The following is a 24,273-nucleotide window of genomic DNA, read 5'->3' as shown; positions in this document are numbered from 1 at the left end:
CTTGTGATGAGAAATGAGTTTAGTGAGACTGTGGGCAAGTGAGAGAATGGGTGTGAAAGATGAAGTAGGGAATCTGTCCCTGGGTACTCCTGGAGTGGAGGGAAGGCTGTGAACACTGAGAAAACATGATATAGCAAGTCACAGCCCTATCTCTTTAGTTATGGTCTTATAGCAGCCAGAGACAAATGGTTTCCCATCTCTCCTCTGCCAGAAGAAAAGATAAAGACACAGATACAAGATGACAAGATATTTCACATAGTAAATGGTTCATATTTGATTCACGGGTTCAGGCCACCACAAAATCTGAGACAATTCGAGTTTCTGACATCCAGTTAGATAGTACCAGGGGGCCACATATCAAAGAGTATCCACAATATGGCGGCACAACATGAAGGATGCTTCCTATCGTTCAGCTAATATAAAGGATGCTTCCTACAACTTGTTGCAAGCACAGGGAAAAGGAAATAGTTTTAGATGTCACTGACCTCTCTCTCTCTCTCTCTCTCTCTCTCTTCTGCAGTGAGTTGTTGAACACAGCACTCAAGGGAGTCAAGCAGGTTTGCAACAGGGAACCTCAGTAACAGTCAGCATTGCAGGTAGGTGGCCTTTAAAAGAGGCCATTCAGCACACTGATTACATTTCTAAAGATACCCTTATAATCCTCGGAAATAAAAACTGCTCAAATGAACTGGAAAATGTTTTACTTGTGTTTCCTCATATTCCTGAACCTTTCCTTCCATGGTTCAAAAGTTTGCATTGTCTAATTGCTGATTTCCATTCATGAATGAATCAGTGTAAAATAAAATTAACTGCCAAATTAATCTACCCATCTAGTTTTAAGCATTAATTATCTTCTGAGCTATTTTCTCTTGTGTTTGCTGCATGTTCAGACAAGTAGAGATTTGGTGATACACATCTTGTTTTCTACCAGATAGTTCTTTTCATCATTTGTCATAGTGAGTAAAATTGCATAGGCTGGTTGAGAATACACTTGATTCCAGAGTGCTTACAGTTCACAGGTTACAATGGAATGAATCTATGATTAAATTGCATACCTTTTAAAGGTGTGTTAACACTTGAAGGCTATTAGGTCACTGAAAGAGTAATTTGCTAGTAGGTCTCCTAAAGTGGTTTCCTAATAACTCCAAAATGTTCAGTTCTTACAAAAGAAAAACATTTAATTTATCAAAATGCTTCTCCAAGTGTTTCAGACTGCTCTTATAGGAAAAGAGCTAGTAGTCTTAAGAGAGTTAAGAAAGCCTCTTTTTCTTATGGGTTTGAGACTAACAGGGACACTGGTCTCTTTGCAATGCCTCAAACTAGATATTCCACATCTCAGTTCTGGACATTTTCTCTGTAAGTCCCTTGGGCTCAGAATGATGTCACTCCTTAATTTCTTCCTAGTGACTTCCTTTTAATTTTATTTAAAATCCTTGTGCAAGGCGGCTTTCCTAACCCTAATTTTAGGACCCTCCTCCTTTTAATTATTTTATCTTGAAAATTACTTATTTATATGAAATTGCTTCTTGTCTCCTCCATTAGACTGTAAGCTCCTTGAGGGCAGGGAGTATTTTATGTCTCTTCTTTTAATCCTTAGAGTTTAGCTCTTGTTGGATTTTTTTTTTTATTCTTTTAACTACTGACTAGGCAAGTCACTTTACCTCTCTCTGGGCCCCAGTTTTCTCCTCTATAAAATGGGAGGAAAGGGGTACACAATATTTCATCCCACAGATGCTTAATAACTGCTTATTATTTGGTTAATATATGCACAACATCTCTAAGGTCCCTTTGGCTTTGATACCTGATGGGCTGTATCACAGTGGGGAAAAAAAGCCCGAAAGAGGCAGGGTGGAGATATCATTTTTAAATTTTTATGAGGAGAAAAATGCATAACAGCTTCCTTTAATTAGAGCCCAATTCTGACATCCTATGAAGATGGAATCATGAAAAGTGAAAGAATGGCAGAAGGGAAACTCTGCTGAGAACCTTTTAAATTCATCTCCTGCCCTTCTATTAAGTCAATGCACTTTGCTCTTCCTTCAAACAACTCCAAACAGAAAAACTTCTTTATTAGGTCTGCACACAACCCAAGAGTACTGGAACTCAAAACCAAAAGCTGTTTGAATATGCAAGTCAGAAATATAAAATTTTTGCGGCAAGTCTATCAGCACACAGGGGGAAAGAAGTCTGGATGTAAACAGAGAGAAAACTATGAGATACGGGGAGAACTATGAGAAGAGCTTTGATAGTGACTAGTGGGGAGTATTGGAATAGAACATTTGAAACTCCAAGCTTTCTAAGAATATAGTTTTTAGCAGTGATTTCTTCCCTCATCATTTCTTCCCCTCCAAGATATTTAAAAAAAAAAAAAGCTTTACATCATCCTGGCAGAGCCTCTGAGAGATGTGAGCCTGAGAGTGGATGTAATGTGAAACCAGCTAACATACTAGTCTCCAACTAGTGACAGCTGTTACTATGGGCAGCCCTAATAGCTGCCGTCTCCCCAAGATGGATTAAGAAGTGATGGAATAAAAAGCATAAAATTAAGGAAGAAATTAATGAAATCTAGAGAAAGAAAACACCATTAACAAACCTAGCAGCTTAAGTTCCATTTTATGGCAGCTGACAAAGAGGGGCTAATCAGAAGTAATAAGTAGTCCAAGTTCCTTTCGGTGAGGACAGGAGAGGCTAAATTATCAGACTATCAGACTGGGGGCAGTGCCAAGAGGGGCAGTGCTAATTCACCTTCCCAGGAAATCATTTAGACAGGGTGTAAAAGCCATCAATCAGAGAGAGAGAGAAAGAGAAATTAACTTAGTAGGCTGCTAACGGGCTTTGAGGATCAAGAAAGATTTCCAATTGTCCTCAGTTTTCTGTCTTGGTGCCAGAAATCTGAGCAAGAATGGCAGTCCAAACCCTGGATTGCTGATCCCCAGGCTATATGTGACTGTCAGCCTTGGATGCTGCTCACATTTTAAGGGCCACTGTAAAGACTATTCAGAAAAAAACTAACATCTAATAAAAAATGCTATCTGTCCTCAATAGTCAAATTAATATAACTGACTTCAGTTGTGGGGAATGTACTTAATAGGGTCTGTCCAGCAGAGGGGGAGGGAAGAGTAATCTTGAAGTCCACGTACTCACTCTTTTGCCCAAGGGTGGACATGCATGAGATGACCAAGTTGAATACAACGCATAGAACAGATCACACATAGAATTCAAACCAGTGACGTTCCCCTCTTTTGAATTCTTATCCAGCCTAGCAGACTTAGCAGACTTAGCAGCCAGGGCTAAATTCATCTCACTGAACAAGTCTTCCTCATTAAGAAGAACCTAGAAAAATCAACATGGCCCTTGTAATTGAGGAGTGTTCAAAGCAATGCTCTGGACAATGGCAAACTGTCTAGATATCTCCTTAAGTTTTCTTCTTGTTCTGAAATCCAGGCATTCCAACCCTACCCCTTCAAAACTTCCAGAATCAAATCCAGAACTAAAAATGAAATGAGGAAAATAGGTGATATTTCCTTCAGAGAAATATCCAATAAATTTGTGGAATCTTGTAGTTGAATTTTTCTTGTCTTGCCCCATCTGACAGCCTCTCAATTCACCCATAGAAAGTTACTATTCTTAAAAATCCAATTGATTGTAAACTCCTCAAGGGCAGGGCCTGTCTTTTGAACAGTGTCTAGCATATAAATGCTTATCATATTAAAAAAATATTCCTTTAAGATCTTCATGTTGGTTGTTAGGTCTTAAGTACCAGATACTGATAAATTCTCCTGGTTAAGCTAATACTCCAAAGGCTACCTTACCCCAGTTTTCCATACAAACCACCTTAAAGAGTTGTATCACTGTGATGAATGTTGTGCAGAGGAGGGAAAGGAGACCTCTTAAATGGGTGAAGCATCAGGTCTGATAATTGGAAGAAAGCAGTCTGCTCTCTACTCTGTGGTGCTAACACAATCTAAAAGGAAAATAAATGGATCCACTATTTTGAAGATTAAACACGTGTTAGGGAAAGTCTCACAGTAGGTGAAATGGTCCTGTCAGACTATTAGGCACAAATATATTGATCATGTTGAATGTTCATAAAATATATTTTATTATAATTGCTATAATATTATGTAGCTTTGGGGAGGCTAGGTGGCACCATGGATAGAGCACCAGCCCTGGAATCAGGAGTACCTGAGTTCAAATCCAGCCTCAGATACTTAGTAATTACCTAGCTGTGTGGCCTTGGGAAACCCATTTAACCCCATTGCCTTGCCAAAAAAACCCTAAAAAAATATTATGTAGCCTTTAAGCTTTATTTGCCAGAATAATGTATATAACAGGCTAATGACTCATTACCCTTGGGTAATGAATAAATGGTGCTTTTAACATAGGATAAAAGGTGTTGTCAGGTACATGGAATTTAGTCAATAAAAAGAAGCCAATGACAGGCCCATGTAGCTGCCAGATTTAAAACTAAGTTACAACTAAGTCTTAATCCTTTTTTGGTTATGGATTCCCTGGACAATCTAGTGACGGCAAGGGACCCCTTACCATGATAACAGTATTACAAAGGATATCAAGTCTATTGAAACACAATTATTAAATTATTTGTAAAAACAACAAGAATAACAAGTTTGTAGACCCCAGGTTAAAAACTCCTACCCTAGAATGAGGAAGCATGAAGTAATGGAATGAGGAGCTGTATGTTCATAGGAGTCTGGAATGAACAGAGTTCACAAAAGCTTATAACCAAATGACATTGGTAGATCATTATGAACTAGATCATCAAGGATAAAAGTAGCAGAAAGAGTAATCGATGATTCTAAGAGTACTGTGATTGGAAAATGCCATTCACATTCCAAGAAAAGACAATGGAGTCTGAATGCAGATCAAAGTATACTATTTTTAATTTTTAAAACTTGTTTTATGTTTCTTTTTCTTTCTCATTTTTTCCCCTTTAGTTCTGATTCTTCTTTCATAACATGACCAATATGGAACCTATGTTAAACATGATCGTACAGGTATAACCTATATCATATTAAAAACTGTCATGGTGAGGTAGGGGAAAGAGGTAGAACAATGTTTCTTACAATGCTTACAAGAAGATGAATGTTGAAAACTATCTTTGCATGTACTTGGAAAAAATAAAACAATATTAACATTAAAAAAGCTAAAAGACCTTGCCTATTGAATCTGCTTCAGTGAAATAGCCAAATGGGAAGTGAGAGGAAAGCTTTAGAAATTGGGGAAGAAGTCATTTGAGGGTGGGGGGTAGCAGGCAGAATAGGCTTCCCAGGCTACAGAAAGTGGATTACAGGTGAAAAAAAATAAGAAATGGATTTACTAGAGAGGGTGAGAGAAAACTGGAACTTAGTCCTTTCCTACCTCCACATCCAAACCTATACTGAGAAATGGAGAAGCAGATTCCAGAGGCCTAGAAATAAAAGGCCTGACTGACCAATCCCACAGTAATAGAACTAGTACTGATTTAATATTAAGGCTCAGAGCAAGGTCTTCTCAGGCAGCAAAAAACTAAATAGAGAAGATTAAATGTCCTGAAGCTCATGCTGGAGAATAAGACTAAGACTCTTTGGAGATTGCAAAACCATTAACTTTGTCCTATAACTGATGTCCTCCTTTCATTGAATGTTCCCCTATAGTGCTTCATAGTAAATTACTTGTAATAACCCAAGACGTTGGCATACTAATACCAAGGAGCCAGGGCAGAGATAGAAGTAAAAGGGGACCTGAAAGGATCCAGGAGCCCAGGTAAGCTAGATATATTGGTGACAGCTGGAAAACTGATGAGTGAAGCAAAACCAAACTTAAAGTCCAGGACAGAACGGAGTTGTATTTAGGGGGTGTGAAAATATACTTGTATCCTGGGGTACTTCAGATACCATCTGCTAGGCTGCAAAAAAAACTCAAGTTCTTGAGACTTCACAACACATTTAAGAGAAACATTCTCAAAAAAGTAGCCCATTTCTGTAAGAAGTGTCAAATGAAACTAGGGTACCAGAATTTCCACTGAACTCTGATGTTTAAAGGCCTCCAGAACCAGACTCCCATTCACCTGTCTAGCTTTTTGAATCCCCTTTGTACATTTCTTAGAGTCCAGACAAATCGGACTTCCTGGACTCATGATATTTCATCTCCTGTCTCTGTTTTTGCACATGCTACCTCCCCAGGGCTTGAATGCACTCTCTTAGTCTTTGCCTCTGATAACTTTCTTCAAAGCTCACTTCAAAAATTACCTGCTACAGGAGGGTTTTTCTTGTCATGCTCCCTCTAATCCCAATTCCCATTACCTTATCAAATGAGATGACATCTATAAAGCCCTTTGCAAACCTTAAAATGCTTCATAAGTACTAGCTGTTACCATTGTTATTATTAAGTATTTATTCTTCATATAATTGCTATCCATATGTTGCCTTTTCTAAGAGAATGTAAGTTCTTGGGGGCAGAGATTGATTCCTTTTGGTCTTAGTAACCTCAGCATCTCCTACAGCACTTGCTACACATTAATAAAAGGTTGTTGATTTATTGTGTTATGCCTTATTTCAAGTATGGCCCTAATATCATAAATCTACCCTGCCTTTCCTTACTGTTCATATTTAGAAGTATCGCTCTAACTGGGAGATTTGGTACCTGGGATACTCAAGACAGTCTCCTGGCAGAGGGGTAGGGAGATCTGGTCATCTAGGTTTTGGATCTGAGGTTCTTCAGAGGACCCTGAGAATAAGATTCCTGTTAATCCTTCTAAGATAACTTTCCAATTTTTTCCTGATTATAAGGGTATTCCACTGCCTTTCTGGTCACCTGCTCTCACAGACTGGCCAAAAACAGGTCTCAGCCAAACCTTACTGTATCATTATTTGGGTTTTGATTGCTCAGTTTGAGTGTACATAGCAACTGTTTCTGTTTTGGCCAGAAAACCTGAGGGTCTTTTTCTTCTGGATTGATTTTTTTGGACTAGGTAAAAAAGACCATTCTTTAAGCTTAACCTAGCCTTAATTATTGAATGGGCACTGAGTCAGACAAACTGAGAAATGGGAAAGACCCAAGTTTCCTACTACATCTCAGGTTATCTCCAGTGGTCCTGATGCATATCTGGTCACTGGACCCAGAGGGAGTAGGAGGAGACAGTGAGGCTGGTGACTTTCCACAGCACATACCCATTTAAATTCAATTCATTTTCAGGTCATGACATCATCTTCCTGATGTCATGGTCTTCTTCAAGAAGGAAAAAAATAACAAAACCCCCAATATCCCCAACAATTACGATCTTCAAATTACTATCTATCTGTGATTCATGGGTTGGTACTAGCCAAGAGATTCTGCCTCCACAGGCTACTCAGGATGAGACTCCATCATTTTTTCATGCCAAGGCTAGCAAAATATTCACATCTCTATCATTCTGCTGATCTAGGGTATTTGGACTTTTAGAAACTGGGGTAGGGTTATTGTTCACATAGCTGTCCTTTCCCCAAGTCAATAACTAAAGTTTTTCACATAGTGTATTTTCTATCTTTATGAATCATGTGACACATTTACCTTTATTTGTAAAAAAATAGAAGAAATATAATTTTGAAGGAATTGAGTAAAGTATACAGTTTTAATTTAGTTAATAAAATGATTAAATCCCAATGTACCCAATGTCTAGAAATTACACTGTAGGAAAATCTGCTGGAAGGGGAAATGCAACTTACTCTCATTTTTCCAGACTCTTATTTTAGAAGATGAATAGAGACCACAACAAAGTATCCCATATTAGCTTTAGCTAAGTCATACATATTCTCTCTAGAAATATTCTAGGGTTAAATACACTCCTGTCCTTTCATCTCTACCTTCAGTGTCTGTCATATTTATGCAATGAAATGGTCACTACTGCAACAAAAGCTCAATCACCAAATAAAGCTTTGATTTTGTTTGCTGACCCCCCGCCAGGACTAGAAAGTACACTAATAATATTTGATAGGGATTTTCAAAGAGAGTTAAAATGCAAAGAAATGTCTGATAAATGAGTTTTTCTGAAAATTCAATTAATCAAAGATAATAAGATGAAAGAGCTCATCTAAATCACTACCACCACCCAACTTCAACTCATTTTACATATAGACCAAGATGATATACTAAAGAAAAGGGGATTAGAGGTGGAAAGTGCAAAGCTAGATCTCACCAAACTGATGATAATAATAATATTTGTCCTAAATGTTTGAAGAAGACCATGACAACAGGGAGTTGATGTCGTGACAAACACATGAACTGGATTTGAGTGAGGGGGATGCTGTACTAAGTCACTGGCCTCACTTTCTCCTCCAGAATCATCTGGGTCCAGTGGCCAGAGAAGCAGATTCCCAAGACCCTGGAGAAGTTATGACTTGCCACATATTATAGAAGATTTGAACCCAAACTCTGACACCACTAGGGTTCATTCCACTATACTATGTTGGAAAGCATTGCAAGAAATTTTCCAGTCATCCTCTTTCTCCCCCAACTTGGGCTAGGGGATCTACTAAGTATTCAGGGAAATTCTATTCTCTAGAGATAGAGATACATTGGTTTCCCTATTTAATCTATTTCAATATTAATCACCCATTGGGGTAGGGAGGAGCAGGATATAGAGTGTGTGTCAAAAATTTCTTCCCTAAGATAGTAAAAAATTCTCTTATTTTTAATTTATTAGCTTGGTACCACTGGAGAACATTCAATGGTACAAATGTTTTCCATAGCACTGGGAAGGAAACTCAAAAGTACTTTTACCCTCCAGGTAACAAGACATTCTTATGAAAAATAATGATTTCAGGGAAGCCCAGGAAAAAAAAGACATATTTCCTCCTAATTTTGCTCTTGAAGCTGTTCTCTATGTTTGTTTGATCCCAGTGCTTCAGAAATTTTCAACATGTGAACACAAAGGGTTTCTGGAGGAACATCTAGAACCAGAAGCCTGCTTTTGTTATTCTATTAGCTAGCAAGTAGTGTTTTGGGTTTCTTTCTTCCCTCTGACCATCCTAGATGTTGATGAAAATACTGAAAATTGAACCTCAGTCACGTGAGAAGTTCCAAAGGTTTTCTGGGCCACCTCATTAATCAGCCCACAGCCAGCTTTCTTACCTGCAGATGTAATTCGTCTTGCAGGAATCCTGTAAATTCAAACAGTTTGGCTTTTCCTTTTCCTCATATGAACACAGAGGCACAATAGTCTGCCGTCTCCTCTCTGTGCAGGCTATGTCCTGGCAGGAGCAGAAGAGCATCCCATAGCTGTGTTTGGGGGGCACCTTGTCAAAAAACTGCCGGAGGGCCTTGTGGCACTTTCTCCTGTTGCAGACTTCATTGGTCAAGCTGGTGGTGCAAGGGGTGATGTATGCAGATCTATACTTCTTACAGGTATCATTGAGATTGCAGGCTTTGGCAGCATCCAAGCAATTGTTCCCCTTTGAAATAGTCTCCACTAGAAAAGGAAGAAAAGAAAGAAAAAAATATATGATCATGATTGTACTCGAAGTTCTATTTTATTTTTTATTTCATTGTTTTTTTATATTGGGATCTTGCCCTTTCTTTGGAAATTCTCAAAACTCGGATCAACGTTTCTCTTTCCCAGGCTGATAACTTTATAACTTAATGACAAAGAGGTAGTTATAGGAATATGCACACCAGCAAGCAAGGAGATGGTTGGGTTACTATGTTGAACCAGATTCAAAGATTTTGAAATTGCAATGTGCCAAATAGGTCAGATCCTACCCAGGTATGATGGCCAATGTACCCCACCCTTCCTTACCCTGCTTCCCCCAAACAATAGAAACTGAGGGTTCTATCACAGAACCAGAATCAGAATTTCACCAATGAGGGAGATAAGAGTAGAGGAAGTTGCCAACTCCTGGTTTGTAAACTGAAACTGTGATAAAATCAAAAGCAACAAATTACATACTTGTTCATTATACAGTATATAAAATGATATGCTGAATGAGAGTATAATTGCCATGCAATCTTCCAGAAATGTAATTATGTAATAAATGCATATAGTACATGCTAATTACTATATGATTACAGAGTAATTACATGGTTATTTGAGCCTAGAAGACAATATTATGCCAGGCTTTCTCTCTACATATGACAAAACGCCTCCTATAAAGACTGTTACACAGTTCTACATCATAGGATGTTGGAACAAGACAGTAAAAAGTTATATGAAAGTTTACAAAAGAACCATCATGGATATGTGACACACACACATACACATACATACATCATACTATATACATGTAGTTTCAGAACAAGGCGCTCCATCTCCAGGCCTGGAATATTTTCCCTCCTCATCTTTATCTCCAGGCTTCCCTGGCTTCTTCCAAGTCTCAACTAAAATTCTATCTTCTAAATAAAAACTTTACTGGTCCTGTTTCATGCTACTGCCTGCCCACAAATGATAATCTCCAATTTTTCCTGTAAATATCTTATTTGTACCTATTTGTTTTTATGTTGCTATGTGCCCCATCAGATTGTGAGCTCCCTGATCACAGGAACTAGAATCTATTACCTTTGCTTGTGTTCCCACAACTTTTCACTGCCTAACATATAATAGATGCTTACTGCCTGACTGAACACAGTCTATGTTAAGTTTTATACAGTATGAGCACAAAACAAATACTATTAATCAATCAGTTAGTTATTAAATTTATTTGTTTATTATAAATAATTATGTTAATATAATGTGGATATATGTATTATATTTTAATATAATATAAACAATTACATAAAATAAAATAATTTCATTATTTAAACAGTTGTTCAAATGATTAAGTTAAATAATAGATTAATTATTTAATCAATTTATTCAACAGAAACTTTCACAAAAATACTGCAAAACCTAGTGAACTCACACACATACCCACTCACTCACATATTTTCTTTCTGACTAATCCATTGGCTAGTCCATAACAGCTGTTTAGGAACTTACAGGAAGTTTCATGTGGAAAGTTATCTGTCTTTAATATGGAATGCTATAACTCATAAAGGTAAGGTTACTAGCCTAAAATGAGATAGACATGGGGGGAATATGATGTTAGGTAAGGAAATGTTCAGGACTCAACTGCTGGAAGGGAGATAGAATGGTTTTCAGATCACAGCAAGGAGGAGGGGGCAGTGAAGAGAGATGGTCAAATGATGGTCTTTAAAATGGCCATCCTCAGACTTGACCAGCTCTCACTACTGATCAATGTATGGAACAACAGTGTCCTTCCTCACATCCCTAATGGGGTTGGTCTGATAATGGAGAGTTAAGAGGAATGGATTTTGGATAGAGGAGGTAGGTTCTCAACTTCTGATGCTACAGTTAGAAAGATACTGTGTAATGGTCCATGAAATTCCAGTTGTATATAATTTACAATACAGGATATCACATCTTTTTGAGTATCCACAAAAAAGTAATTTTCTACTCACAGTATTTTTGATTGTTCATTTTATAGATAGGCTTTGTCTAATGGAAAGACAATAATTTTAGTGGGAATATTCAGTCCTTTTTAGTTAATATTTATGCTGTTGCTTTAAGTTTGTTAAGCACCTTATAAATTAATGGACATAATATATTCAAGATATACCATTTTTATAACAACTAGACAGCTAACTAGGACAACAGAAATGATCTGGTGTGGGTAAGAACTGGAGGCCAACCATGTCTCCAAATGGACTAGAAAGGCCCTAACCTAGAGGACAAGAGATCAAGGTGCTATTCAGAGGGAAGAGAGGGAGTCAGGAAAATATCTGCATGGTCTGAGATCACAAAATAACACATCCGGCATCTCAGGGAGAGACCCACCAGCAAGTCCAAAACTTTGACCCTGCAAGAAGTTCTGTAGATGGATTCATTTTTCTGGGACCAGCTCTGTTTCTAAGCTGTTCATATGTTTATCCAATAAATTTAATGTAAAAGCTTACTTTAGTGTCTCAACTGTGCTTGGTGCAGCTGTGGATCTGAGTGTAACTGGTTTATTTCTACATGTGCTTGGCATTTGTTCAAGATAACTTTCTACTGATTTCACAAGACCCAAATGATGTGATTTCATCAACACATGATCTTTTGGGCACTTGCCACTGTCCTTTCCATAACCCAAATTATCCTAGCTCCTGTTTGTTTTTATTTTGTTTGCTTTGTTTCTCCTTCAGACAGATAGAAAATTCTGGATTCACAGACACAAAGCAAATCCTGAAGTGGGTTCAAGGGTTTCCTGCAATCTGGCAGCAAGCCAACCCAGAGTGCATACTCCTTTCTAAAATATTAGCAATTGACTTAGATACTCCAATCAATGCAATGATCCAGGACAATTTGAAGTGCTTCTGAGGAAAGATGCTGTCTGCATCCAGAGGAAGAACTGATAAACTCCTACTGCAGATCAAAGTTTACTTTTTCACACTATTCTTTTTGACTTTTTTTGCCTTTTTGGTACATATGTTTTCCATAACTTCACATGTACAACTGATATGCCTCTAAACTGCCCAATAGGCAGAGCACTGAGGGAGAGAACTGGAAGGTCAAAATTCCTTAAAATTATGCTAAAACTTTAAAATATAATTATTTTTAAATTATATAAATTAGACATAATTTAAATAGACATATATGCATATACATATATTATAAGCATTCATGCATGCATGTATAGTTCTAGTATCAAAGATTGAAAAGAAAATAGATGGCCCTTAAATTGGGAAATAGCTAGTCAAACTATGTCAAATGAACATTTTACTGCCCTCTAAGATATAATGAATAAAGTATATAAGGAGAATCATGAGAAGACACATATAACTGATGAAAAGAAACAACCTGAAAAACAAACATGATCTCAACCATGCAAAGGAATGTAGTAAAAAAAAACTGAATGAAAGTGTTTCAAAATTATATTGAGCAAAGCTTGGCTCCAAAGAAAAGGTGTGAAAATGCACCTCCCTTCTTTGTAGTATCCTTTGCTAAGAGTATGGAACACACTGAATAGACTTGACTGATGCCTTGGTTAATATTACTGAATCAGAAAACAAAAGGTTTTTTTATAATCATGTTTATTGTTTGTTACACGGATAGTTCTTTGGAAGGAAGAAAAAAAAGATATATTGGGAAATATAAGCAACAGAACAATAGAATGCATCAATATACATTAAAATAAATATTAACAGATATTCACATTAGTATCTATCTAATTGATTCTCTCTTCCTGATGTAATGACAAACTGAAAAAAGGTTGGAAAAAATGTGAATTCTAGCAAAAAGGTAGGCAAGGATTGTGAAATATTTTGTGACAAGAACAAAGATTTAAATGTTATATGTATTATACTATAGCAGAATGGCCTCTGACAAAAATTACTACTGATTCTTTCCCTCCCACCTAAAAATATGCATATATATATATATATATATATCCACATACCCACATATGCATGCATACATATAGGGTAGACTAGGATGTATATATACATTACCATATTTATCTACATAAATGTGTATGCACACATATATACCTATATGTATATATCCATCCCAGACTAACACATTTTATATTTTTGTGCACAAGTGTGTATATATATATATATATATATATATATATATATATATATGCATATCTATGGACACATATGTATGTGCAACTTATGTGCACAATCCCATTCATTTTAGGATTGTTTATATATGAAAATACATATACATCCATATATTCAGTTAGTACATAGCAACAATTGTTCTACAACTTGTTGTCTTAGATGCAGAGGCTGAGTTACTTGGTTGAGTTACCACCATTGTTCTATGTCAGAGAAACTAGGTTTATATGAATTAAAAGTCAACTCACTATTCACTGTGCCACCTTCACTCATGTCCACTCATACACCATTCATATTCTTATGTGAGGCTGTCACACTCACACTGGTCACACACACTGGTCTGGACTCCCAATTGATAAAACTTCACCATTTCTAGACCAAATCATTCTGCAATATTTCTGTTCCCCAGTGAGCTTTGTTTGCCATGATTCTGGAATGCATGTTCCACCTCTGATCCAGAACACTACTTCCTTTTGTGACTTCTTTAGCCTTCACAAGTCTAGATTTTTTTTTAATAGACCTACTTTACTAGAATGTTGTCTTCTAGTTATCTTCATGTTCCACTCCTGTCCTCTCCCTCCTTCTCCTCTTTTTTTATATCTTGCTCTGCAACAATAATCAAATTTTACCATCTGTCCTCAAAAAGAAGTACTTAACTATCACTATATGGCTTCATTCACACTCCCTATGAATTCTAAAACTAAAATATCCCTTTCCTGACCACTATCCTCTTCTATATGTATTCACCCTCCCACCAAAAAATGTTACTTTCTAGAGGGTAGGAATTCTTGCTTTTCTTATTTCTCTATCGCTGGTGCTTAAAATAGTTTGACTCATAGTAAACTCTTAAACAATGATTTTCATTCATTCATTTTATTCTATTATACAATTAGTCACTTGTTTATCATGTAGTAAACTAAAGTTGTTCTTGAGAACATCCAGAAGAAAACTCCCCTTCCTTATCAATACATCTCGGACTCTATTTAAGAGTCAAAGAATTATCAGGGACCTTCAGAGTTTAAGTAACTTTACCTCAGTCAAACAACTAGTTTGTATTAGGGCAAAACTTGAATTCAAGTCTTTCTGACCCTAAGATAGAGAGTGAATGTCTCTTTCCACATCATGCTGCTTCTCAAAAAACTATTCTCTCCTGGCCTTGCCATTGATATAGAACCTTGTAAGTTAGAAGCATAATAGTAAAATGTATGTATTCATAGTAGCTCTCAATTTTTCTACAATCTTCCCTTTCATTGCTAAATCTACCTCAAAAGTAATCTCATTTGTTTTCAGATGCTTCTGTGGGATTGTTCATGGCATTTACATATCTACCTGATCTCTTTCTGTTAGGACTATTCTATTCAAATCTTTTTTTTTTCTTTTCTTCAATACTGATGACTAACACCTATGCTTTGTTTTAAGAAAATTCAATTTTCACAAACATGAACATTAAAAAATTGAAAAATATGAGTGATGTTTTTTGCTTCACTTTACTAGAGAGTTATCAAGCCCATTGAATAGTCCCTTGGTGAACATGAATGTTGATTAAAGGTCCTTAATTACATGACTCTGTGGAAGAGGGCTTAAAACATTTGAAGTCACTACCAATTGAAAATCAATCATGAGGAATAGACATAAGTCAATGGGAAAATTGCTCAATTAACAAAAATATGACTTACACCAACTTTCCAGCAACAGATGCATCATGTAAATACAAGGGTCTTCCCTCTGCATGACAAGTCATCGATCTGAACAGCTTTCCTTTAATTCTCCTGGCACCCACCAATCCCCAATTCATTTCAGATCCCAGCTCTAAAATGTAGCTTTTCTCCCTTGCCTATACCTCTAATCTCTTTATCCATCTGCTGTTATTCATTCTTTAACTCTGCAGAATGTTTAAAGAATGTTGCCTAAATGGAAACTATTCTCAGGAATAAAACTCTAAGGTCATAATCATCTTTTGGGGGAAGGAATGGGGAGGGACTTCAATTGGTTAATGCCATACTTTACTAGCACAAACACTACTTGTTATGTACACAACAAATTAGCCAGCCTTTTATTTCAAAGTTAGCCATAACCATGTAGTTACTTTGCAGTATACTTATTGTTTTCTAAACCATCATTTTAAGTCTCTCTGGCCAGAACATGTTTCAACAGTATTTTGATTCAATTCAATTCAATAAACATCTTTAATGTCTATTAAGTGGAGAGGCACACATACATGAAAGACTTGGGAGATACAAAGAGAAAAATGGCACAGTCCTCACCTTCAAAGAACTAAAAATTTAGTAACATGGCCGATGTCCTAAAATAACTATACAATAAACAAGAAAATGACTAACTGCATAGAGGGAGGTCAAAGAGAATGACACACAAAAAAATTAAAAAGTAAGAATTACTCTTTATTGGGAGTGGTATTGAGGTGGTGTCACTTGAGGCTTGAATAAAGAGAAAGATGTTATTAGATGGAGATGGGCAGAGAAGAAAGGATATAAGTGTCCATCCTCATCTCCAAGAATAGGCCACAGCTTGCTCAAGAAACACAAAGTGTGATGGTATCGATAGCAAGAAACCAATTTTATTGGTGCTTATTTCCATTTTAGACCACCATTGATTGTACTTAGAGTTCATTTCTTTAGAGATTATGATCTGCTTCATGTCAGCTTGAGAATGCCTATAGCAATGGGCAAACCAGATCTCAGTATCAAAGAAGAAAAGATAAAGTGAATGGTAAGGATGCAAAATCGAGAATCTCATGTTCGAATCCCAAATTGGCAACAACCTAACTATATAATAGAAACATTACCTTTCTCAATCTGTTTCCGATGTGATAAAAGGAAGAATCTGACCCCTCCAAAACCCTTTCTTGCTCTTACATTTTATGGCTCTTTGATAACTATAAATCCTTCAAAGTTCAGAGAGGCTCAAGACCAGAAGGTTGGACACTAAGATAATTAACTGACAGCAGAATAACTCAAAAAGATAATCTCAAGTCGAAAGGATGATTGAGATTTCTATTTATGGAGGGGTCCCACACTGATGAAATCAACTCAGTGGAGCTAGGGGCAACTTCTAAACTTCATTTCAATGGAAGACCTTAACAAAATGAAGGACGTTAACAAAATGGCCAACTTGCTTGGGTCTCAGCCATCCTTGATCTGGTGTACCAATGCTTCCAGTTAAACTCCACTTTGAGGAGTTGCGAATTTAAAAGACCTCCTTATGCCTAAAACTATAGATGAAAATAGTGCTATGGAAGAACCTTTCACATTCTAAATCCCTCTAGAGAAAAAAAATTCAGTTATTCGATATAAAATTCACATACTATACTGAATCAAAGGGGCCAGTTTTGTGATTTGAAATGCTATCACTAGGAGCCCAGGCCAGAGCCTCTAATTATTTTCACTTAGAAAGTATTTCTGTGTTATTGGCAAACACAGGGTCCAGATAACCATTCTAAACGACTTCAGGACAAGGAACAATTGCTGGGAGTATGAAATGCATTTCTATATATTAGGATGTGGAACAGAATGGTGAAAATATGAAAAATTTACATGGCCTGTGTGAGAGGTGATTTATTGCTCAGAAAGTTCAGAAGACACAGTGAGAGACTGTTGTTTACAAATCCTTGCCAATTTACAGGGTATCTTTCTGCATTTCTTTTTATTGCTGCAGAATTGAATTCACAACTTGTTTCCTCTTTCCCTCAGACTTGATTAATTACCATGTTAACATAACTACTGTTCTCTTTCTTATAATGGGCTCCCTCTAAAGTGCTGCTACAGCAAAAAAAAAAAAAAGGAAAAGAAAAAGAAAAAGAAAAAAATGGAGAAAGAGTTCCAGATTTTCACAGTAGTATAGTCCTTGCTGAAAGCTTATGATTTTTCAAATTTATAACCTATTCCACTGAAGGCAACATGGATCTGATAGCAAATCTGATATACAGGGCTTTGACCCTCGTAATTGATCCTTCAAGATTCTTGCCTTTTCCGGCTGAAGTGGTAAAAATTACATTTAAAAATGCACATGTTGGCTCTTGAGAGTTTATTTTGTTGCTCACATCTACTGTTTCAGAGAGATTGTATTACTCGATGATGAATTTCCACTGTTGGCTTTTTTCATATTATATAACTACATTAAGTCTTATGCCCTAAGAAAGCCTCCTGGGGTGGGGATAAGGTTCAGGGTAGAGATTTACAGGGGGAAAAATATTGGGAGATTGGCAACAACTGCCTTCTAGTGAATATACATGAATTCTGAATAATTTTTCCAAATGAGGAGAAAATGGCAGAAATACAAATTGTGGGTTTGCCCCATCTTCAGAAACATCATTTGCCTTAATCCTCAGCCACCCCTTACCTTTAAAAATTAGATGTCTCCTGGAAAGTGTGTAAGTCATACACCCAGAAGTGATTAATAGTGCTGTCTCAGCAAATGCGATCATTACATTTTTAATTAACCTTTCCAACCTTGCCCACCTTTTTCTTTTGTTATACACTGGATCTTTGAAGTTTTGCACTTGGTTATGTTCAATTGGGTCTGAAATAAAGGCATGAAAAATAATTGTAGCTGACCCAGCTCCCGGGGACCCGAGAAGGCGCTGAGATGAGGTACATGCTAAGGTAATGAGGCCCCTTATAAATCAGGGGACAGACATTTTGAACTTTGTGGCCGTGTTCCCACCTAATTTTTGTTTTGGCAGCTTAGTATTATTTAATGGCTCCAGCTACCAGGAAACTGGCTTTTTAAAAATCTCCCCCAACCTAATTATAATTACTATGTATAAATCACACAATGATCAATTATAAAAATCATAGGTTCATAAATATTTAACTTAGCATTTAAATCCACGCTGCAGGAGTGCCTGAGATTCCTCAGCCCATCTCTTTGCAAACAACTGCTTTATTATGGTACTAATGCCAATTACTGAAAACTGAAGCTGTTTTGTCTTGCTCCCCTCATGTACTATATTGCAGCACCATGCCTTTCACTGCATTAAGATGACACAATTTAATATTTCTAAAATATGCATGCATCCCATTATAAAGTTATTTTGCCAATTCTTCTGTAGCCTTTCTTAATGCTTCAAATATGGAGATGCACAATTATATTATTACTCATAAATATTGCTCGTTAAATATATTTTATCTAGCCTAAGGTTGATTCTAAGATAATTGAGGTCAGATTCGTTTGGGAAAAAATATATTGTGATATGTGTGAAGCTGATGTTGGAAGGAAATTATCTTCTACAGAGACTAAAGTCTATTGAATAGCCCAGCATTTTTTTTCCTAGAAAAACCATAAAACCATAATTGGATTTCAATTTAGTAATAGTAAGTCTAAAACAGACCATTTTTAATAATCTAATTATGTATTATATGACTATAGCAAATACAAAGCTACTGCTGGTAGCACTATTAATTGTACTTAATCCTGTTGCAACTTCAACCATGAAATCTGTTATTACATATAGGACTAGTTTCCAGCTACATGTTTCTTATAATATCTGATAAGCTTTAAAATAGTTAAAAATGAGACGCCTTACTTTTCTAAAAGCAAGGGATAGTAGACCTGTGATGTTTATGGAAATCCCTAATGACGAGATTCTTACTACCAATGAGCATGGGGAGAGAGAAGAAGCATTTATATGTGCCAGTGCTCTACAAATATTATCTCACCTTTTTCTCACAAAGTAAAATATTTTAAATATTTTGCCATCAACCAAAATACATTTTATTTTAAATTAATTTTATTTTTTAAAAGTCTTGGTCTCTCTATCTCACCTGGCTGAAAGTGCATGAACTTCTTCGAGGCCCAATCCTACTACTGTTCTATATAAAAATCTTTGGGGGCGGCTAGGTGGCGTAGTGGATAAAGCACGGGCCTTGGAGTCAGGAGGAGTACCTGGGTTCAAATCCAGTCTCAGTCACTTAATAATTACCTAGCTGTGTGGCGTTGGGCAAGCCACTTAGCCCTGTTTGCCTTGCAAAAACCTAAAAAAAATATAAATATATAAAAATCTTTGACCTGCTCTATTTCTGATCTGGCTTGCCCCTCCTCCAGCCATCTGGTGGATCCTCACAGCAGGGGTCTTTCCCTATTGATGCTGAACTTAGTCCACCTGATGAATCTCATAGCAGGGGTTTCAACATATTGATGCTAAACTTAGGATTCTTAGATAACTGCAGCTCAGAACTCCCAAGCTCAAGAGATAGCCTCCTAGGTAGCTGAGGTTACCAGTGTGCACCCCGAAGTCCAGCGATAATACATCAAAATATAAATACCTTTTGTCTTTCTGTCATAGTAATTATCCATCCCAACCCCTTATGTCAAAGAAAAATAATTACATAAAAGTATACAATAGGGAAACAAATGTCTGACAACATTATAGACTGGTCCTTTATTGGTTTTTCCATTACTCAGAGTTCAACTATAATCAAAACAGATATGATTCTCCCTGACTATATTCTATTGTGTTTCTCCAAGTAAAATTCATACTGAAATCTACTAGTAATTTTTCTATTTTTATGAAGATTCTGACAGTAGGCCCTTACTTTCAAAAGATCTTCATTAATTAAAGGTATTTTAATTGCCAACATCTCATTAGCAGTCAAATGAATGAGTACTTGAAATACAGGAAGAGTCAGATCTGCATAGTAATGTAAATCTATTTGAAGTTGTTCAGTACAAAATACTATTCAGCTAATATTCTACATATGTAAACTACTTTAATACCCAAGACTAGCCCAGTCATAAAAAACAATCACTGACTGGCCCATCATAGAACTGTGGCACTGGAAAAGACATTTAGGATAACTTAATACAAATCCTTCCATTTTATAGATACGGAAATGCCCAAAGAATTTAAATAATTATTGTTCAGTCCTTTCAGATGTCTGACTCTTCATGACCCCATTTAGAATTTTCTTAGCAGAGATACTGGAGTGCCTTGCCATTTCCTTCTCCATTTCTTTTTATAGATGAGGAAAATGACACAAATGGGATTGAATGACTTACCCAGGCTCACAGAGCTAGTATGTATCTGAAGTCAGATTTGGACTGAGCCACCTAGCTTACCCTTAAATAATTAGTCTTAACTACATAACATACCACATCTGAAGTCAGGAGGACTCATTTTTCCTAAGTTCAAATCTGGCCTCCATCTTCTAGTTGTGTGACCCTGGACAAGTCACTTACCTATTGTAAAATGATTTAGAGAAGAGAATGGCAAACAGCTCCAGTATCTCTGGCAAGAAAAACCCCCAAACAGGGTGACAGAGAATTGGACATGACTAAACAACAATAAGCAAAAATAACTGCTTCATATTATACAGCTATGGATATGACTGGAAATGTTTAAGTAACTAGGTCTAAAGTTACACCACTAACCAAGTGAGCTCCAGATGTGTGGTAGGTAAGTACAGAATACTGAATTCCCTTTGGTTTTTCTACTAATATGCCATTAACATGAAAAAAGTAACCTGGAAAAAATAAATTTCATATAAGACTATTATTATATTTTCTTTTAAGATTAAATTTACTCCATGAAATGATAAAATAATGAGACTGATTATTATTTTTTAACCAAATATACCAGAATAAGCACCATTCTTTCCTATACATTAATTTTAGGAGATTAAATACCTATTTTAACAATGCTCCCAATACTCAAAATATTTTAAACACTCCTTTTGGAATTGCCTTTAGAATTAAAAAAATTTAATTTAATTTAATCCCTTGTGTGTAAGTGATTTTTTTTTTTGCAGGGGGAGGCAAAACGGCATTTAGTCTGGTTAAGAGAAAAATGAAAATAATTAGTTGGATCATGCCATTTGGGTTAAAATTAAGTTTCCTAGAACAGTGATATGACTTGATTTTCTTGTGGGATTTATATAACTACCTGCTGAAGACAATTCCCAGAGAACTGATTTAACCATGTGTATGCAGCAATGTTTCTGGAACAAATTTATAGTCAGTCTCCCAAGGATATTACAGTGCTTATAAAGGGGCAATGCCCATTTGGAAAAAATGAGTTCTATTTCATTCATTAGAAAGTCGATCTTAAATCCTATTTAATTATGCTTTGCATATCTGCTTTCAGATATACTTAGACAAAAACATGTGCCTTTTGAAGGAAAGATGAAAGCTACAAACTCCTATTAATTCACTATCTAATTGCACAGATAATCAACAGACTTTGAGGTCCCTGGAATGCACATGGGGAAAATAAAATACAAGTTCTGACACCAATGAATAAACAGAAAAGAAGAGTATGGTATCTTAAGAAAACACACTGGATTTGGAGTCCAAGTATTAAAATCTAAATGCTTCGCTCTTATTTGCCAAAGCCAACATGGTGACCTGGAGGGGAAAAAGCCACTTACAACTCCTTCCTTTGGTCACCCACATGAAGGGGTAGGACTGAATGATCTTTATGGTCAGTTCCAACTCTTAGCACCTGGGATCTCACATGGTTTAAGATCCTACTGGAAGCTACCCAAGTAGTTCTGTGAAGTGCTATAATGGTGATGAACCAATCACAGGTGATGTGGAGGCAGGTAAGAATCTTTACAGTAAGGATTTCAGCAAAGATAAGCTAAATTCATCAGGTCTTTATTTTTAGTTAGAGAACTCAGAATCCAATGTTTTTTCCTCCCACAAGCCTATTTACATACCTGCTGTGGTTCCTATTTACATTCACCTGCTACCCAATTAATGCCCCATTAAGCTGATCCACCCGCAGTGCCTTTCACCTCAGATCATGGTAATGTTACCATCCTTCATCTGTTACAGTTCAATTGTTTCTTTTTGGGAGATCAACAAAAACGAATGAATATAACTAGCATCCTTGACTTTTTTTAGGATATTCTAAATTGTATTAAAACTTGTGAGGGTACAGGAGAGCTTGAACCTCTCTCACCCCCAATATTTTGGTTGATTATTAAGATAAAAATCTCACCACAGTGAATAATAGTTTCTACTCTCATTTCTATGAAAAAGGTAACTTGGGAAAGCATTATTATCTCCATTTTGGAGATGTGAGTAAACTGAAACTAGATAGGTTAAATGATTTCTCCCAAGTCACCCGGAAACAAAGTACTAGAACAGGGATTCAAACCTAGATCTTCTGACTCCAAAAATCAATGCTCTTTCCACTAAAATCACATAAGTGATCACAGAGATACAGTAAAACTTCACTTCAGAGCAGTAGTTCTCTAAGGGAGGTTCTCAGGCCCCTGAGAGTTCCCAAGATCTTTTCACAGGGTTTGTGTGAAATCAATATATATATTTTAAAATAATATTAAGATGCTGCTTGCCTATTCAATCATTCCTCTTTTCCAGTTATCTGTAAGGCTAAATTTTCTTCAGAAACTTCAGCAAAAACAATCTATCACAACAGAAGCAAATATGATAATCCAGCTGTCTTTTATTAAGCCACACATAAAAGAGGTTTATGAAAATGTATAAGAGGATATTATTTTCTACTTTTTAAAAATTTTTTTATTTATTTTATTTTAGTCTTTTTATATCCATTGTGTAAATCAATATAAACAAAAATGATCTCATTTAAATTTTCTAGTTTTTATTTTTGTAAAATATGGTTATTTTTTTCAAAATGTGCTCTTTATGTTGAGATATATTTTGAATGAATATTTTAAAAATCTATCTATCATAATTTCTAATAGTTAATGCTGATGGATATAATTTACATAAACAAAACCATTTTAGGGTCTTCAAAATTTTTAAGAGTTCAAAGTGGTCCTGAGACCAAAAAATTGAAGGTCATTGCTTTACAAAAATAAGGAAGAAAGCCAATCTCTATTGTTGAAAAGTGTGTATTACAGAAGGTTTTAAAGACTTGTGTTAACAAAGCACGGTTTAGTAGAAACCTTTTGATGGCTTGTTCTAGTGAGCAAGAATGGACTGCAATTAGTACATTCATTGTCTTTATGTTCATCACATTGTTTAAGAAAGTAGGGATGGGTTTCAATCTGCATTAGTAGAGGGAATATCTATGTCAACAAAACCTTTAAAGTATATAAATGGTCATTCCTAGGTGCTTGAAAAGTTTGCTTTCTCATAACCATTCTCCCTATAACTAAAATGTGAAAAATGGCTAATTTATTTAATAAACCTTTAAAATAGTTATTACATGAATTATAAATCATTGATACCCAAAACTGTTTTTACATTCAAGTCTCCATTCAACCAATCAATAACATTTATTAATCATCTACTATATACAAAACACTGTACTAAGGGGTGAGTCCTTATGCATGTGTAAAGAAGACTCTCCTTACTCATACTGCAATTGTTTGCTTTTATAGTTGGCAAGTCTAATGGTGATAACTTTGTACTTCTAACAAGGGCTGAAAAACAAGTAGAGCATCATTCCATGCCAGACAAATCTCCAGGCAAAGAAGGAAGTGTATAGGGTGAGCTTGTTTATTTTATTTTAATGGTGGGTTGGCAAGTCTTCCTACCCATTTCATTTGTAACTTTAAATTGGTTCCAAATGCACCAACACATTTACCCCTTTTAGCCCCTGACTTAAGACTTGTTATTCAGCCGTTTAAAGCCCTACATTGGTTTGCTGGAAGATTAAGTTTTAAACCCCAAGTTTTTACATTAAAATTCTTTAGTTGATGGCTCCATTATGTCTCTGTAATTTAATCTGTGTCTCTTGTCTGGTACAAAAATTGC

General features: G+C 36.1%; 1 protein-coding gene across 4 annotated transcripts in view; it reads right to left on the bottom strand.

Moving 5' to 3' along the window:
• The window catches only part of GFRA1 (GDNF family receptor alpha 1), a 310,063-nt gene that overhangs the window by 101,316 nt on the left and 184,474 nt on the right, over nt 1-24,273 (bottom strand). For all 4 annotated transcript variants that reach the window (XM_074233574.1, XM_074233577.1, XM_074233575.1 and 1 more), the window contains one exon: nt 9,109-9,445. In XM_074233574.1, the coding sequence (XP_074089675.1) occupies nt 9,109-9,445 (337 nt within the window). The remainder of the gene's footprint in view (nt 1-9,108; nt 9,446-24,273) is intronic.

This window comes from Macrotis lagotis, chromosome 4 (assembly GCF_037893015.1).
Source record: "Macrotis lagotis isolate mMagLag1 chromosome 4, bilby.v1.9.chrom.fasta, whole genome shotgun sequence".
NCBI lineage: Eukaryota > Metazoa > Chordata > Mammalia > Peramelemorphia > Peramelidae > Macrotis > Macrotis lagotis.
Note: the sequence above shows the minus strand (reverse complement) of the source record. Positions and strands in the feature narration are given on the sequence as shown.